General features: G+C 39.1%; 1 protein-coding gene across 2 annotated transcripts; it reads left to right on the top strand.

Moving 5' to 3' along the window:
- The first annotated feature begins 19 nt into the window (after positions 1-19).
- On the top strand, positions 20-14,631 carry zmat3 (zinc finger, matrin-type 3). Of its 2 annotated transcripts, XM_053238023.1 has the most exons (8): positions 20-471; positions 605-709; positions 826-1,000; positions 3,662-4,017; positions 5,538-5,684; positions 6,108-6,274; positions 7,308-7,402; positions 9,282-14,631. In XM_053238023.1, the coding sequence occupies exons 2-8, from the start codon at positions 608-610 to the stop codon at positions 9,494-9,496; spliced, it is 1,257 nt and encodes a 418-aa protein (XP_053093998.1). In that variant the 5' UTR covers positions 20-471; positions 605-607; the 3' UTR covers positions 9,497-14,631. The 2 variants fall into 2 exon arrangements, with proteins under 2 accessions (XP_053093998.1, XP_053093999.1); XM_053238024.1 differs by having other exon boundaries at positions 20-709.
- Positions 14,632-18,960: the final 4,329 nt, after the last annotated feature.

Raw genomic sequence — 18,960 nt, 5'->3', positions numbered from 1 at the left:
AATTAAAACTATTCACTAGGCATTATTCCACTGTTTATAGCAATGTGATAAATACAAGAGGAGTGCAAAGTGAAACTAGATTTCAGTCATCTCGCGTGTGGACATTCGTCCATTTCAGCCCACAGCCATGACAGTAGCAGATCTGTAGTGGAACTGTTTATACACCCAGAATCCATCCTGTAAAACTTTTCCTTTTTTCATGTACCTGTAACATACCCTGCAAAAGCATCATCATGTAATCTGACAGAGTGACAACTGAAAGGTTACAAAAGTTATTAGAGTACATTTCAATTAGATTTGAAAAGGGATATCCAAACATTAGATTCGGTTTAAATTTATTTGTTACTTGATAATTAAAAAAAAAAATTAAAAAATAATATGCAATCGAGAGCAGATAAATTGCTTAGACTGTATTTATCCTTATAATAATAACAATCATCATCATTATCATCATAAACAGTGTAACTTTCTGTAAGTAAGGATTATTTTTTGTTTGTTTACTTGGTTCATGGTTTAGCTCGCTCATGATCATTGTAATTACTGACTTATTGCACTGAAGTAACTGAGAACTGTTAATCACGTTTTTGACTTCTTTTCTCCGTAGGAAATGGACTGTACCAATCCAAACAAGGGGAGGTTTGTGTTCAACACTGCACCCAAATCCACGAATTCCAGACTAAGTGTTTGTGCTTCTGGACGTATTTTACAGGTGGAGGTTTCAAGAAAACATACTACGGTAGAAATGTAGTGCAACCGGAAGAGCAATGTTTTCCTAGCACTCTTCCTTCCAGTCCCTCTTCATGGTTCCTCCTGCCTCTTTCCTAGAGACTCAAGGCCCGTGTGGCTGGAAGAAGTTCGGCAGCTTTGAAGGATGCGACGAACATGGCGATGAACGGAAGGAAAGAGGATGCGTTATATGAGAGTGCGGACTACTGCGATGTCTATAACCTCCAGCATGTAGCTTACGGTAACAGCAGCGGGTATTTCACTCGGATACAAGGTACAGTAGTCTATAGCGCTTCTGCGTTAGAAGGGCTGACTAATTCCCTGCTGCGCTTAAATCGATGATGCACTGCATCACTTAGAGGTGCAGTACAGAAAATGCAAGCTTTATTCAGAAGTTTTTTTTTTTTTTTTAAACACGCTGCTGTCATTTAACATGACAAAAGTGACTTGCAGTATTACAGCCTATCTGTGACTGCAGTTGTGGGCTGATGTTTCTTATCAGAGGCTATATCTGTGACTGATGAATGCAGGAATAACATGATTTTGCAATTCTCCTTCTGTGTGTTCTTCTCATGACTATCTGAACTGTACTTTTCCTTCAATAAATCAAACCCCAGATTATTGGCTGTCTTCAGTACTGAGCATTCTGGACACACTGAGTCCTGAACGCTAAATTGACCTGAAGTGTTATCACAATGTTATTTTGACCATATCGTTCAACCCTACTTGGCAGATCAGGGTGAATATTGTAATCATCATTAAACTGAACAGGCTCATGTTCCTATTAACATCACAATCATAGTCTAATAACATGATCAGGGCTGTTGTTAGTGTGGTGGTAGGGGGTTCACAAATATTCAAGTGGGATGCATGTAATGTATCCAAAATGCAATATGAAATTTAGAGAGGGTTTGGGTCTCATGCACAGGATTTGGGCCAAGAATACCTGTCTGATCCATAGACGTTGCTTCAGGATCAAAGTTACTCTCACACCAAGTTACATGTATCAGACTCTGCTCCAGAGATCATACCTAGTGTTCTAGAGTAGGATAAAACATTCAGTTTTGATGCCTATAGATTTTAGATGTTGTTACACATTGGACTGCAGACTGTTGCAATAATGACATTATCACTGTCCTGACTAGATCAGACACCTAGATCATGCTGTTTTCCTTGCCTTTATGAAAGTTGTTCCTCACAGCCAGTCGGTAGAGTCACAGCAACATTTCTGAATGGATGGGATCTGTTTGTGTTGCCATAATACTGGTTGTTGTCCGAAACACAAACCGGAAACAAATATCTTTCAAATGTTCTGTAATACAAGCTCCAGTGTCAGGTGCTTTCTACCTTTACCTTCTCATGTACTCATTGCACCTTGCATTATAGATGCCTAAGGGTACGGCCTTTTACTGAATTAAAGATTTTTCACCACCTCCCTTATTAATGTTGTTGCTGCTGCAGTTTTTGTCTGTCTGTGAATTAAAGTCATTTCTGCAACCTGGCTTGCTACAACCTAGAAAAAAATAGAGTCTGACCTTGAGCCATGGCCATATATGTCCTCCTTGGGCCTGTTTCTGGGTTTTGTATTCTCTGATGTCTAAGAGATATCATGTTTGGCCTCCAACATTACAGAGTAGAGGAACAGGAATCACTTTAGCATAGTTCATTTTATTCCTGTGAGCAGAAAGCTTAAATCAATCCCATAAATGGTCTTCCAAAGTCTTGGTTATTTTCAGTTGACCTAGTCAGGTGTCTTTTTTCCTTTAGATTTTAAGTCTTTTGTTATATTTACTCCTGACATCAAGCTTTTGGCACTGACACATTCTCTGCCCATTGGACTAGAAGCAAATAGTCTCTATGATGCTATTTTAGTCTACTCAATCACTGTTGTCAGGAGTCCATTGGAACTGATACAGTGGATACACGGGACAGCAACAGTGTGGCAGCTGACCCTCTACCCTACACCCCCACTCTCCCCAAACACACGACTGCATATTTTGTGGAACAACATGGACTACAACCAGAGACAGAAATATTGCATGAAGCAGAGGCACGAGTGATCACATCTGCAAGGAGAGATGCAGAAAAGATTCACAGCCTTATTGCTCACTGAATTGTCAGGACCTTTGCAGTTCAGTATGCTCTTGTAGGCAAGGCTTATTTTCTGCACTTGGTTGCATTCAGCAGAGTCGAAGACTCAGAGTCTACTATCTACTACTACTACTAATAATAACAACTGCGAAGTTGTCTCAGTATGTCTAATTATGTAAGAATACATTAAAACTTAGACTAAGAAAAGTAAGAAATTAGGAGGAAAACTAGACTAAGAAAAAATATTCTTATGAAAATGAAATATACACAGTACCTTTATGTGATGGCTTAACAGCCCATGTCTGACTCAGTTATTATGGTCTTCTATGCATTTGGTAAAATCACAAATCATTAAAATAATAATAGTACTGTCTGGCAAGTAGAATTTGACAAAAATGTAATTAGTTCATCATAAATGATAAAAACAGTTCATCATGGTAGACCCCGCAAGTCAGGACAAAATATCATTCAAGTATATTAAAGGATTGTGAAGGCCGGTAATATTTTTCCTCTATAATTTCCAACTGCCTCATAGCTCCAGGGTTCCTGGGTCGATCCTGAGCTAGTGTTACTGTCTGTGTGAGCTTCTCATGTTCTCCCGTGTCTGTGTGCATTTCCTCTGCATTCTCCAGTATCCACCCATCTCACAAAAACATACCAGAAGGTGGATTGGCTACACTAAATTGCCCATTAGGTCTGAATGAATGTGTGTGGTGCCTTGTGCCTGGTCATCCCAGGATAGGCTCCAGATTCACCACAACCCTGACCAGGATAAAGCAGTGAATGAACAAATGATGGAATGAACAATTTTGAAACCAATCTTGATTTGAATGTTCCCTTTCAGGTTCAGAATGTGTTCTGAAGCCTCCTCTGAACCTAATGGGTCAGCAGCAGCCTCAGCCCTTCCAGCCCGTATCTCCTGCCCAAACTCTTGGCCCAGCACCTGTTCTGATGCCACCAGACCCTCTTGTTTTCCCCCTTTGCAGTCCCCTCTCTGCCAAACCTCCCCCTCACCTCCAGTTGTTCCCAAACCCTGCCATCACAGCACCTCCAGGCTCCAGCCCCATGCCACCTGAGAACGAGTTCCAGGCAACTGCCAGCGATCAGGACAGTGCACTAGAGGAGCTGTGTAGACCTCTCTACTGCAAACTGTGCAACGTCACACTCAACTCACCCCAGCAGGCGCAGGCACATTATCAGGTAAAATTCACATAGTGATATAGCTGAAATCAATGTGAAATGTATAGCAATGGGGGAAAAAATCCCTTATTCTTAATTTGTAATCTTCATGTTGTGTTCAATACGGGATTTTTAGGACTATGCCGGATTCAGCATTGAACTCCACATCCCATAACACCATTCGGCCTACAAACATGGCTGCCACAGACTCCAACTCACATCACACACACACACACACACACACACACACACACACACGTTCAAGTTCATCTGATTACTGATAACAGTCACCTGGGCTCAATTACACACTCACAGAATATAAGGACTCTCTTTTCCACTCACAAACTGCAAAGTGTACATTCAGTGTTTCTTTACCTGTTGTTGCCAAGCCTTACACTCTGATATAATCTACCTGGTTTATGATCTTGTTTCTTGTTTTTTGGTTCCATGATTATAGTCATTGCCTGGTTCAGGTTATTTGCTGATCGCCTGACTTTAGCCTGTTCACTATGTATGATTTTGCCTGTCGATTTGGACTTGTTGTTAAGCTTTTGAAGCTAATGAAGCTGTCTTACCCTGCACTTGACTTTCATCCGTAATCGCTGTTGTGCCAGAGATGTCCCACTGATGCAGGTCATCACGTTTGATTTAAAAGCAATACAGTTATATACAACTATACAACAATCATCATCTCTGTTATTAGCAATATAAATAATATTATTGTAAACACACAAAACCTGTACCCATGCAAGGGGACCCTCCTGATGGTAGGTCGGAGTGTAAATAAGAAATGGAGTGAATACAACAAACTAAAATCAGCTTTTTGTTTCATATTTCTATTTCATATCCTGCAATTTTTCAACACTTTTGTTTCACTTTTTTGTTTGAAAACATGATCCAAGTGCATGAAGCTTCACTTCTTCATTAAAGAATGACACTTAAAAAATCAGTTTATAGTTACATTTTAAAGTTGTGGAACACCCACAAAAAAAAGTTAATTCCTGTTATTGCTTATGTTATAGCAGCTCGAAACAGTCATTCTCTCATCAGCCTCATCAGTCATTCTCTCCTTTGAAGAAAATTGTTTAAAAAAATCTTGTCAGGTTACCAAAACAACTTTCCTGTGGTGGAAAACATTCTGACTATTACAAAGTGCTAACACTGGAGGCTCCTTCCATAAATGATAAATAAACATCTCTTTAAGGAAAACTTCATCATATCAATGATTATATGTTTTTCTTTGTTAAATAACACATTTTATAATACGTTTTTTATTATTATTCAGTTATGTGGAGTGTCTACCATACAAGTCCTTGTGTATATTGTTACTACAGAAACGATAACGTATTAGAACAAGTGTATTAATATATACTCGTGATTTGCCTTGCATCCAGAACTTCTGTCAGAACTGTTATTATAGAAAATTAATCAACACCAATCAGATTTGAGACTTCAACAGCGCTGTGGTGTAAGAAACTAGTAACAATACTCATAATACATGGACTACATTCTTCATGACAGATGCTTTTGTTTTGTTGCAGGGAAAAAATCACAGCAAGAAGCTAAGGAATTTTTATGCTGGCAGTCAACAGCCACCTCCTATACGAATACCTGAGGAAGTAGAGCCAGTTTCACAGCAGTCCCACTCCACTCCACCTGCAGAGACTGGCACTGCATTGGGCAAGCCGGTAAACATCCACCCACACGTCTTTTTTCCACCCTGCATAATCAACACTAACACCTGCTTTTCACTCACTTAGTACAGTCCTCTACAGTTCCGAGTATATAATTACACATGGTTATTATATAACTTATTAAATAAAAACTTATTCAGACTGCATACCCTTTGTACAGTATATACTATGAAGATGTAGTATCATGAACTAAGGTCATATCATACTGAAGGAATTTTACAGCTATATATACGATCTATCTATCTATCTGTCTATATTCTTCATTTTAAAGATGCTGCATTTTTTACATTCAGCTGGAAAATAGCCACAGTTGTAATTGCACATTGATCATGTGGTGTCACTCTGTAAGCCTTCGTTCAGTGAAACCAGCGCGATAGTAATCAGAGCCAATCTCGCGTTGCTTCTCCCCCACTCCAGGCGTCATTTATCGGCCCCAGCAGGGTCATCCTGGCCACAGAGAATGACTACTGCAAGCTGTGTGATGCCTCCTTCAGCTCCCCTGCTGTAGCCCATGCTCATTACCAGGGCAAGAACCATGCTAAACGGGTACGGCTTGCCGAGGCCCAGCACAACGCCAGCTCCTTGTGAGTCTTCTCATGCCACTGAACATAAAAAAATAAAAAACAGTAAACAGTAAGAATGACACAATGATGCTGTTCCTAGTTTGGGACCAAGTTGTAAACAATTACACTACTGTATTAAGTTGAAGATTCAGAAGAGGCTGTGTTAGATGAATGTTACTTTCTCTACAATTTGTTGTGGTTAAGATTTAGATTTAAATACTACTACTACTAATATAATAATAATAATAATAATAATAATAATAATAATAATAACAATAATAAGTTGATTATTATTATTATTATTATTATTATTATTATTTTATCTTGCACCTTTATGACATTCAACCTGCAATGAAAATTGAGTTACAGCTCCATGGCCCCTGGCTCGGTCCTGAGCTCGGGTTACTCTCCATGCCGAATTTCACACCCACCTCTCCAAAAACATGCTATTAGGATTGGCTACTCTAAATTGCCCCTAGGCGTGAATGAGTGTGTGACAGTGTACATGGTATGCTGGACTGACATCCCATTCAGAGTGTATTCCTACCTCACTGACCAGGATCAGAAGTGATTACTGAACAATAATATATGATCAAATTCTGAATCAGCACAGTATCTTTAGGAAAAATCCATCTTACTGTAGTGAAACCGAAGTGAAAAATAAAGTTTATACCTCTCGAGAAGATTTGCGTAGCAGATGCTTGTTTTCCGTTTGCCTTTATCTTCTGCCTGGTTTTGTCCAGATAACTGGGGAGCTTGTTGAAATGTCGGAGTGGCTGAAGTGGGATAAGTCTGATAACTAGCACAGGACATCACGTCCTGCTGTACTGTTGAACATTTGATCAGCCCAGTGAGCCTAGACTAGTTTGGTCATTGCTGTTGGGATGAGGATAAAAAAAATGATGTGTTCTTTTTAACTTTTAAACAATAGAAAGAAATGTCACTTTAGGTGTGTATTACCATGGTCCTTATGAGCAAGCTCACTTCAGGAAACCTCATAATGTTAGTTCATGTATTATGCCCTTAATTTGTACTGAGAATGATGTTTTTGCAGGGATGCAGCAGACCTCACACAGAGGCGTTCCAGGAAAGAAGGGAATGAGTACAAACTGAAGACCCGCAGGACCCACATGAACACTGCTATGCCAGGTACATTCAAGGGCACAAGTGCTTCACATATTAAAATAAAATACATAACAATGTTTGAAATGTAACAGTTTCTGTTGTTGCTTCTACCAGTATATGACATATATGATAGATATGTCCAGCATGTAACAGCAATGCGCTTCAGTAATAAACCTGCAGAACTGCACACTCAGAAGCAACTTCCATCCTATATTTCCTGAGAAATCTTTTGTACTACTACATGAATAGTTCAACTTCTAAACTAACTAATATAGTACATACATCTTGGATGTATTGTGATTATATTTTGTATTCCTCAAAAATCTTATATATACACTATTTATATAATATAAATAAATAAGCTACAATAATGTGGCTGCTTTAGATAGCAGTCCATTTGTGACCGTCACATGCTTCCACTGTTGCATGAAGATTGGATTTAGTTTCTGGCCTGTGGTCAAGGCAGTGACGTTAAACGCTACATTTCTGAGCTGTGTTTTGGCAGCCGTATCTTTTTCAGCAGCTGGCTGCAGAGTTCAGTGATAGCTGGCCGTCCTGTGTGTACCGCGCTACTCTCGCTAAACACAGTGCCAGGCCTTTGGTGTTTGCAAACCGATCTTCCAGCTCACGTCAGTCTGCCCCTTTGAGCGTCACCCGGATGGTGGCAGGTCTCGATCATACACACTTGCCCTCACTGACCCTTCTAAACACACTATCCCCATACACACACACATTTGCAGACTCCACATTGCACTCAGATGAATCACATGACACAGGGCACAGGCCAGGCTTTGGGTTTAGTTATATTTTGAAAATATAACTGTTCCAAAAATAGTGAGGCATAAATTCCATCTTAAAATAAATTATGGTTTAGTCCTTCACCCCAATATATATACCTCTGATCTGAAGTGGTATTAATTACTGTATCTTATCTTGTGAGTCTCTGGTTAAAGAATGTGTGATTGTTCATTAAAGAAGCAGTACTTGCTGTTAGAAATACACTTTATGGCCAAAAGTATGTGGATACTTGACCATCATGCCCATATGTGGACCTTCCCCAAACTGTTGCAACAAAGTTGGGAGCACACAGATGTTGTCTAGAATGTTGGTTAGAATTTGTATGCTGTAGAGTCCCCTTCACTGGAACTAAGGGGCCAAAACATGCTGCGCCAAGGTTGGAGTGAAAGATCTGGAGTGTTCTCTACAGAGCCCTGACCTCAACCCCACTGAACAACCTTGGGATGATCCCAATCCCCACAGCCATGCTCCAAAATCTAGTGAAAAACCTTCCCAGAAGAGTGGAGGTTATTATCACAGCAAAGGGGGGACTAAATCTGAAATGGGATGTTCAGCAAGCAAATATGGGTTGATGGTCAGGTGTCCACAAACTTTTGACCATATCATGTCATTTTCAAGGAGTAGTAAAATATTCTAGATTTAGTGAACAGAAAAAGAAAAAAAAGAAAGTCTTCTTTTTCCTTTCCAGCGCCACCCTTGGCCTGCTCAATGGGGTTAGAGTGCCGATGACTATAAAGATGCTTTGAGAGAACTATAAAATTCAATTATTGCAATGATGTAATGATAGATCATGTTTCCACTCACAGAACTTCTGTTCACTGGATGTTTTTTGTTTTCCTCACCATTCTGTCTAAACTCTTGAGACTGGAGATCAGCAGTTAATAAAATACTCAAACCAGCCTGTCTGGCACCAACAACCATGCCAAGTCACTAATATAAAATTTTTTCCACATTCTAATATTTGCTGTGGACCTTAACTTCATGAATGTGCACATGTATAGGTGGATGGTGAGAGTATGTACTCATGTTGTGTGCATATATCTTGCCTGCAGACAGTATCTTGTTCTCTAAGTATCCTTATCTCATCAATTTTCTTGGATGTCAGTTTCAGGGCCGTATTACAACCCACGGCCAAGGCAGAGAATCCCACGTGACTTGGCCATGTGTGTGACACCAAGCGGGCAGTTCTATTGCTCCATGTGCAACTCGGGTGCTAGCGACGAGGCTGACTTCCGCCTGCACCTGGAGAGCAAACAGCACAAGAGCAAAGTGTCTGAGCAGCGCTACCGCAGTGAAATGGAGAATCTAGGCTACACCTAAGAGGCTGTCCGCGGGAAGAAGAAAACAGGAATCGTCCATGTAATTCTCCAAGTGCCCATATTAGCTTCACTGAACCAGTCTTACATACTTTGCATGGAATATTTAAATTCAGTGATATTGGAATGAAAAGAAAGCTACCTCTTGCAGAATTACAGGTCATTTTTATGTCAGATTGTGCAGCTTTGGATACATTTATGGGAGCACCCTCTTTTATGGTACTTGAGAAACTGGTCTCTCAGAGGAATGTTTTTTTTTTGTTCCCATGCTGGGATGATGGTGAAAGATGGCAGCTTTTGCAAAGGTTATCAGGATTATAATGACTTCTATCAGTATTAAAGTTCTAATACTGGATCAGTTTATGAGGACTTCCAATCCAAGTGGGCCTCTGCAGGTTCTGGTGGAGTTTCTTTTACATTTATGATCCAGTCTCTTCTTTCTTTGAACTAATGTACATATTGTTTATTGTGCAGTGAATGCCTCAAAAAGGAAAGGGATACATTTTAAAAAGTCAGAGGCAAACCTCCATACTACAGCCAGCCTTGGGTTCACTGTGTTATTACAGAAATACGCTGAGTGTAGAGACCCAGACTGCCATCAGAAGGTTAGTGTCACAACTGGGTTCATGTTAGCTTCTTCAGAACCTGCTGAATGTACTGTGACTGCGATGACAATAACTTTCCTTGCTGGATTTGCACAAGTTTCTCTAGATTTACATAAAATAGTATTTACGTATTACATATTTTAAGTATTTAAGTGTTTACACCCACAAAGAGAGCATATTATTGTGTTTGGTTTATCTTGTGGAAAAAGTAGTGAAAAGAACTGTCTCAATATAGCAGTCATGCACATCATAGTCCTCCTCAGCCCTTTCCGTGACAAGTTTCCCCTTCTCAAACTACAGCAAACCCAAAGCGTAGCTATTTTTAAAAAGGTGCCTTTGGGTCAGTCCCTATGCGCACCCCTACCTCACTCTTCTTAGACAGAGTGGAAAGATTAGCCACCCTCCAAGACATTCGGTGAAATATACTGACAAATCCTAAAAATATTTGACCATATTTGTAGACAAGAAATGTGTGTTGAAAGTTATGCGAATGTTTTATTCATTTTGTAAGGCCATGCACATGTCTGAGCCTGGTACAATATGTTGGCAGTTAGGTACCTACCGTGTACATTCATCGCTCATTTTATCAATTTAAATGAACAAAGTGTGTACAAGGTAAGTAAACTGACAAATAATCATATATACAGGAAGAAAGTCAATGTTGGAAAACTTCAAGGGAAAACTCCACCCTGAAACACACATTAATATGTTTATACTGAAATATTTGTGATGGTTCTTCAACCAATTTGTTGGTTGATGCTGTATTTTCTCTATTCCTGTGAGAAGTTAGAGGTTGTCTGCCATACTGTTGTGAAAGGGAGGCATTCCTAGTCCAGTTAAAATGGCGTTTAGTAGGAGTGATCTCAAACTCAAGGGATAATGGCCAGGTTTAGCTGTTAGTTCCTAAAAACAAAAAAGCAGAAGCTTCTTTTCTCACTCACTATTTTCCAGGGATGTTCAGTGTCATATTAATGAGAAATTCAACATAGAAGGAGTGGAGACAGCAAAAGAATGCAATGCAGATGGCAATACAGCTATATGATGCAGCTGTGCTGAGTTATGGCAAAGACTCTAAGGGCCATCTATGAGATGACAGGCATGATGCCACTGATGGCAGTATTAGATGAGATGATGAGAGAGCTGGACAGACTAGAAGATTAAAGCGCTGCTGCATCAGTCTCTTTGGGTAGAGCTGAAAGGAGGGCTAAATCCCACTTGGCATCACTATCGGCAGGTAGTTGAACAGCATTGTGGGTGATGTAGGACACTTCAAAAAAAAATGTTGATGAAGAAGTTTAAACTAAAAGGTCAACTCAGAATTTTATTTAGATGCCACTGTAGATGATGTTAATGTTAATTATAAAGGTTAATATGCAAGTTGTTCAGGGTGGATCTTTCCTTTAAAGGCTTATACTTCACTGTCATTGAATTCTATGGTGAGCCATGTGCATAAATACTTGTTTACATTTAAAGAGAATTTCAGGCATTTAATCAAGGGCATTGCAATACTACAGGCTGTAAGAATGGCTCTTATTTATACCACTCCAGCCATTCCATTCCTGTTTTTGTCATTCCTGAATTCAGCCATGTTTAAACCATTAATAATCTGTATAATTACTGTAGAAACTGGTTTTGTTTAGTGGTAAATATGCATAATATTTTGAAATTATATAAGCATGAAAATACTTATGGATGTGAAAAGTGGAAGAATACACTGCAAGCAGGAAAAGCTGAGCCTTTTTAAAAACCAGTTCCTCATATGCACAAAGGTGTTGCTAGCTTGAGCCTCAGGCTTTGTTGGCTTAAAGCCATAAACCTATTTCTGCTTGCTGCACTAATACCATCATACAAGTACAAAGGTTTTCAGGTTCAATGTTGAAGATGGCTCAATTGTGAGCCTCTGAGATGAAGCACATTTCTGTTGGTGGTGATCTGTTCTTTGTGCAGATGTCATGTGATGTCACTTCTTTTCAGTCATTTATACACTCTGGTTGTTTTGTTTTCAACACAGCAAGGTTGAATTCTCTCTCAAGTGTTAATGATCATGAACTCTTAAGGCTGCAGTGTTGCTCATAAAGACCTCATTAAGGTGACCTGGAGAGGCTGTTTTATATTTTTCCACAGAGCTATTGGCTCTAAAATCAGGCCATGGTAAGGGAACATTTCACCATTCTTCACAGACCAACTGCAATGCACAGCAATAATCTCTGGTGTTGAATGAATGCCTTGAATGAACAAACAAACCCTGTAGAAGTGAATTCAACATTGTAGGTGTTCATTTTGCTCTGTTGGTTTAAATATTTATGCTAAATGAGGCAGAACTGCTTTCAGGCATGCAGTGCCTCAGATCTGAGAGATTCTAAGCAAGCACTCTGATGATTGTTAGAGTTGCTGGACAGGCCAGGCGTTTCCTGTGTGGAGCAGGAAAGCAGGAAGCAGTGACCCCACATACAAACAAGCTTTCCCCAAGGACACTGTCCACAGACCGACTCATCTCGCTTCTCCCAGCCAAACCTAACACTAACTTCCAGAATGGCCTCACCAGACCTTTTTCTCTGAGTCTGTGTGACAGAAGGCTTTCCCTCGTTATTTTGTGGAGATGCTGATGAATCGAAATAAGATAGTGCCTTCTGAAACCACACTTTCATTTCATGGATGCCTCTGGGACTTTTCCAGAAAGATGTTTTGGGTCTTGTCCATTCATGGTGCAATATGTGGCAATATTTGATTCTTTTTTTTTTCCTTTATGAAATTATAATAATATAAAAAGTACTACAGGATCACAAATGTTTGGAGAAGAAAAAGGAATATAACCTTACTGAAGAAACTGCTGGAACAATTATTTTCACTGCATTAAAATGCATATATATATAAGCAAAATGTTTCATTAAAAAAGAACTACTTTAGCACTTTGCACTCATTTCAAGTGTGAATTTGAAATAAGTCATAATGCTAATCCACTTGTATTCATCCAAGCATTAAAAAGGCATTTCCGGAGTTTAACCTGTGTCTACAGCTTAATAATGTCATTGTGATCTTGCTTTAAAGGCCCCACCCTTGAGATTCCACACAGGCCATATTCAGTAGGCAGCAGTGTACAAGAGGAAGTCAGCTGACTGACTTGTGTGACTGTCTGTTTATCAACGTTTGGACTGACTGAGTCCTGCATGCTGCAGTAGAGGAAGTAATGCTAGTCTGCCAATCTAATATCTAATCTGAACTTCTCACAGAGCATGTTATCCAGATTCTGTATTGCTATATGTTTTACTTCTTCAGATTTGATCTAATTAGCTTCCTCTAATAATACTCATACATTTTTTAACTGTTATTTACATGTAACAAACAGATTTGTGTACAGCAAAAAATTGGCTCCTTATCTCAAGTGGTCTTACCCGCACACACACACACACAAAAATTAATTCCATTGCCATAACTGACCCTTATTTTCATAAAGTCAAATTGTACTAACAGCTTAGCTAGGGTTAGGGTTAGGGTTAGTGATGGAAACTACCAAAAATATTTCCCCCTTAAAATATTTTCTTATTTGTATGTTTTTTTTTCACTCCATCTACTATTCTCAACCTTTTTTCAGGAGTTGAATTGGTACACTCCCACCCTCACAAAAATCATACATTTCAACAAGTCATATGTCCTCCAGAGTGGGTTATAGAACAGGCTGTTTCTAGCTTTAGTATTCAATTGTTAGTTGGAATGAGCAAAATTAGTGACCTTAGTGACTTTAAACATGGCACAATAGTTGGCTAGGTGTGCCAATACTAGTATCTCCCAAATGACACTCATCCCGGTCTTTCATGCTCTAATAACTATTTCAAGCAAATAACTATTAGTGATCACCAATCCTGTACACAAAACAGCTTGTGGATCAGACATGTCAAAAGAAAATGGAAAGAACTGTGCAAGCAAACAAAGAAGTCACAAGCAGGCAATTCAAATCCAAAGATCATATTGAGTACCAGTGCTGTCTGTGGAGAACAACAAAGACTGTCTCCAATGGGCACTGGACCATAAAAAAAAAGTAAAAAAAAAATTGCCTGGTTGGACAAATACAGGCTCCTTTTTCATTATACTGATGGAGAGATAGAAAGAGGAATGCTTTCCTGGTATGCAGTAGGGCTACTGATAACTACTGAAGAATATCTGAACAGCATGGCGTGAGCCTCTTGCTCACCGAGTTCATCCACACTTAGATGGACATTTTTATTCTGATAATGAGCCATCGAAAATTTCCAGGAACCTGACAGTGAATTTTCCTTTTATCAGAGGACCTTACTTTTGGATCTTAACCGTATTGACCGTCTTTGGGATGTGTAACGGGCTACTTGCAGCAACTGTGCAATACAAAAAACATTCCTGCACTCTTTTAGAATCCGCAAGTGGGTGAATTTGTACTGTTTTGAAGTCTGAATTAAATTTTACTGTGTAGTTGTACGTAATTTACTGACAAATCAATCTATTTGCATGTGAAAACTTTTTGCACACAAATAAATAAAAAATTCTCAGTGTGTCTTCTCTACCTATCATTCGTTTTATTTTCGAAAAATAATTGTTATTGTATGCTGTCATGGAAACAGCGATACCTTGATTATGGAGTGGCAGAATATAATTTACTCTGCAGAAAAAAATTTGCTTTCCAAAATTCCTCAATCAGCAGTTATGGTTGCTAATCTAATGGACCTCAGAGCAGCTGAGGAGTTTCCCTGTAGGCCTGATCACCATTCTCTTGCAAGAAGCCACGCTACTCTATCTTCTTGTTGAGTGATATACAAGTGCACATCGAACATAGCTATGATACACTATATGGCTATTTTGTGGAAAAAGTTTGTGGACACCTGATCATAACACTCATATTGGCTAGTTGAACATCCCATTCCAGATTTATTCCCCCTTTGCTGTTTTAATAATGTCCACTCTTCTGGGAAAGCTTTATGCTATATTTTGGAATTTGGCTGTGGGGATTTATGGGGATTTTCAGCCACATGAGCATTAGTGAGGACTGGTATTGATGTCAGGCAAGAAGGCCTGGTGTGCAGTCAGTGTTCCAATTCATCCCAAAAGTGTTAAGTTGGGTTGAAGTAAGGGCTCTGTGCAGGCCACTCGAGTTCTTCTACTCCAAACTTGGCACTCCATTTCTTAATGCACCTCGCTTTGTGCACAGGGGCACTGTCATGCTGGAACAGATTTGGGCTCCTTAGTTCCAGGGAAAGGAAATTTTAAAGCTACAGCATATAAAGATATCCTGAAATTATGTGTTTCAAAGTTTGTGGCAACAGTTTGGCGAAGGTCCATATATGGGTGTGATGGTCAGGTGTCCACAAACTTTTGTCCATATAATGTATAAATATTTGAGTTTATGTGAGAATATATGATGTGAGTGGTTATGAAGGCAGTGCTCAGTTTCTAATGTACAGAAAAAGAAAGATAAATTTAATTTTCAGAGCAGTTTATGGAGATTAGAACTGAGATTAGAAATTAGCAGTTGGTGTAGTACACATTCGTCACAGTGTATCTCACTAAAGTGATGATCCTGGTTATGACAGTAAACATATTTTAAAGCTACAGCATACAAAGACATCCTACACAATTCTGTGCTTCAAACTTTGTGGCGTCCATATATTGGTGTGGACCTGTTACAGGTGTTGATCCTGTTTATGATAATAAACATGTTTAACATGAAAAGCCTTCAACCTATGGTGCAGTTCAGATCTGTCATCATATAGTCATTTGAGAACATTTCTGTAATGTAACAAACCATAAATGATTGCCATAAAGTTCAGGGGAATCCTTAGGAAGGAAAGGCAACCAAAAGGGGCACCGGACCAATGGTGACAGCAGAGGGAGCTAGATCATTACAGAGACACATCCAACTGTGTGTACTCCACTGCCAATAGAGAAATGAGAAATACTGCTGCAACTTGACACTCTTGTCCATCTTGTACTGTGAGATTGAAGGAGTTCAGGCTCTTGCATATCATATGGGAGTGTTTGCAGTGATCATTTATCGACCTGTCCTGCTAAATAGAGCTAAGAGCCAGTGAAAAATTGTAGAAGAATGAGGTAAAATTGATTCAGTCCAAACTTTCTAAGTGAGGACATAGTTGCATTTTCTTAAAAGCATGTCAGCTACATGAATCAATGTTAAAAGCTTGATTTGCATCTCATTTGATCCACTCATTTCCCTTGAGCCAGTAGTTCAAGTGTTTACTGACAGCTCTGTGTGTGTGTGTGTGTGTGTGTGTGTGTGTGTGTGTGTGTGTGTGTGTGTGTATATACGCAAAATACATGATTTACAGCACTGAATCATCTCTACTGTTTGTGGAATGCTGTGCTCACATCACCGGGTACTGACGCCATAGGGGACCATTCCACACTCCTCTTTTTGCAGCCCATTATGTTTGGGGGCGAATATGTGGCACAATTTCCATACCAACAGCTGATGTCATTCTCCCTGACCTTTAGACTCCCTTGACCCTTGACCAGTTCACTGATGGACAGATAGCCTATTGCTAGGGCCAAGAAACAAACCCATTAAACCCTTGGACACGATCTGTACACCAGGAAGCTCTCTGGTATCCTGGTTGATACTGGATTATTTGTGCTACTAAGGGGAATATATCAGCTGCTGGCAGGGATCTTTTAGTGTTGCTATACAACAGTGTAATGATTTACAGCAATATTTGTCATGCTTCAGTTGACCAAAACCATAAAACTGTCTCTGGAAAACACTTATTTAACCCTTTATATGATTGTAATTATTGGGATTTTGTAATGTAAAAGAACTTAGTCCTTTTGTTTTAATTTTTGGTGGTGGGAGGGGATTTATTTGGAAGAAGAGACCATATGTGTGGAGGTCTGGGAAAACCTGTCAGATGTTGCTGTTGCTTAATTCTGGCAAACAGGCAACAAAATGTGAAAAATCAGGTTTTCATCAAAATAATTTGGAATTTTTTATTACTTTAACTTTACTTTTTTAATATTTACTCTTTATTTTAGAGTAAATATAAAAAAGGCGGGTTTATCAACCAAGGTAGTAAAGGCAGTCTGTCTGTCTAAACCTTGCTAGCTAAGTGTGACTTCCTCACACAGTTAATGCCATTTAAATCATGCTGTTGGATAGTTATGTGTCAGTTCAATCTGTAATCAGATAATGGCTTTCAAAATATCTGTAATGCTAGTAGTTGGAATGGAACTTTTAAATGCAATTTTCTCTTTTATCACTTTTGTTGGTAACTAGATTTAAAAATGTTAAAACTTTATTTGTGGTTGAGATACATTCAAAAGAGAAACATACACTATATGGTCAAAGGTATGTGGACACCTAACCACCACAATCATATGTGCTTGTTGAACATCCCATTCCAGAGTTTGCCCCACTTTTGCTGCTGTAACAGCCTCCAGTCGTCTGGGAAAGTGTTACACTATATTTTTGATTGTAGCTTTGGGGATTTGTGCCCATTCAGCTACAAGAGCATTAGTGAGGTCACGCATTGATGTCGGGGAGGAGGCCTGGCATGCAGTCAGCATTCCAGTTCATCCCAAAGGTGTTCAGTGAGGTTGAGGTCAGGGCTCTGTGCAGGCCACATGAGTTCTTTAACTCCAACCTTGAGAAACCATGTCTGTTTTTTCAAATTATATACTATATTATGTACGTATATAGTAAATGTCAAAATTTCCCCATCTGAAGGGTTTTCTGAAGCCACATACATTTACAAAAAATGCCATGTCACCTTACATCTATGGAACACAGACAGCTGCTGTTGTTTATTCATTTATAGCCAGTTTTTTTTCTATCAAAGTGATTCATGTCAAAGTGATTATATTAATGTACCTCATTTACAAAGTTTACTATATACCAAGTAGAGCATTTGTACAAACTACATACATGCCATAGAAACTACATACAGTATGTGCTCGCTCACCATTTTCCCCAGTGAGTGAAAAGGTAAAAATGTCTGAAGTCTCTATAACATCAGCATGATCTCCATGCATGTGGAGGACCTTTGTGTGTCTATTTTCGTAACTTTTCTTAATTAACACATAGAGAAGATATATTGGGAAATTAAAGATCATTTTACCATATTAAATTTTATGAATTGTATTGCTATGCAGAATATGTGCATGAATGAGACTTTCACTGCTATGAAGTGAATAGAGGGATAAATGGGTGAGACGCTTCTTCCTGCACTATTCTTCCCCTCCACGCAGATGTCCTTGTGTAAGAGCTGCTGCAGCTGCACAGAAAGGCCATGTGTGTGAGGAAGTGTGTGTCAGGCCCAGGCTGTGTTCCGTTACCAAGGGAACGGGAGGAAGTGAGGGGGTTCCTATTCACTGAGAGAGTGTACTGCCTGCTGTCTCCTGAAGCAAATGCATGTAAATGCGCTGTATTAGCTCGCACATTCAGTACAAGAGTACTTAAGTACTCTTAATCCCACCATATAAAATGCTCTATTGTTCTTGATATTGATGCATACTTGAAATCCTTGTTTCACTTAAATATATGCTTTTTTTAGATAGTATTAACACACTGGATCATGAGACAGTGGGACGTTTGAGCATACACTATAATATAAGCAATGTATGCAATTCTAACTAATTTCTTTGTAAATAAATAATATCTAAACACTTCAAAATAACAGGAAGTTTTAGGAATATTCAATATGTATAGTGATGTTGGGTAGTAATTAAAATGACAGGTCAGTCATATGTAAGGAGTAAAACACAACTGGCTGTGCTGTTATAGGAAAATAATCAACAGTGGGATGGTATGATACGGCTGACACAAAATTTGGAGAACCTAGAGGAAATCCATGCATGCCATGGAAAGAACATGCAATATCGCATTTGA

The sequence above is a fragment of the Pangasianodon hypophthalmus genome, chromosome 11 (assembly GCF_027358585.1).
Source record: "Pangasianodon hypophthalmus isolate fPanHyp1 chromosome 11, fPanHyp1.pri, whole genome shotgun sequence".
Lineage (NCBI taxonomy): Eukaryota > Metazoa > Chordata > Actinopteri > Siluriformes > Pangasiidae > Pangasianodon > Pangasianodon hypophthalmus.
The sequence above is the reverse complement of the archived record's forward strand: the minus strand, read 5'-3'. Positions and strand labels throughout refer to the sequence as shown.

Bases quoted from the DNA above. Each gene is read 5' to 3' on its own strand.
- zmat3 (XM_053238023.1), top strand. From the start codon at position 608: ATGGACTGTACCAATCCAAACAAGGGGAGGTTTGTGTTCAACACTGCA. The intron at 710-825 runs GTGGAGGTTTCA...CCTCTTTCCTAG, and splicing joins CTTCTGGACGTATTTTACAG to AGACTCAAGGCCCGTGTGGC. The intron at 4,018-5,537 runs GTAAAATTCACA...GTTTTGTTGCAG, and splicing joins AGGCGCAGGCACATTATCAG to GGAAAAAATCACAGCAAGAA.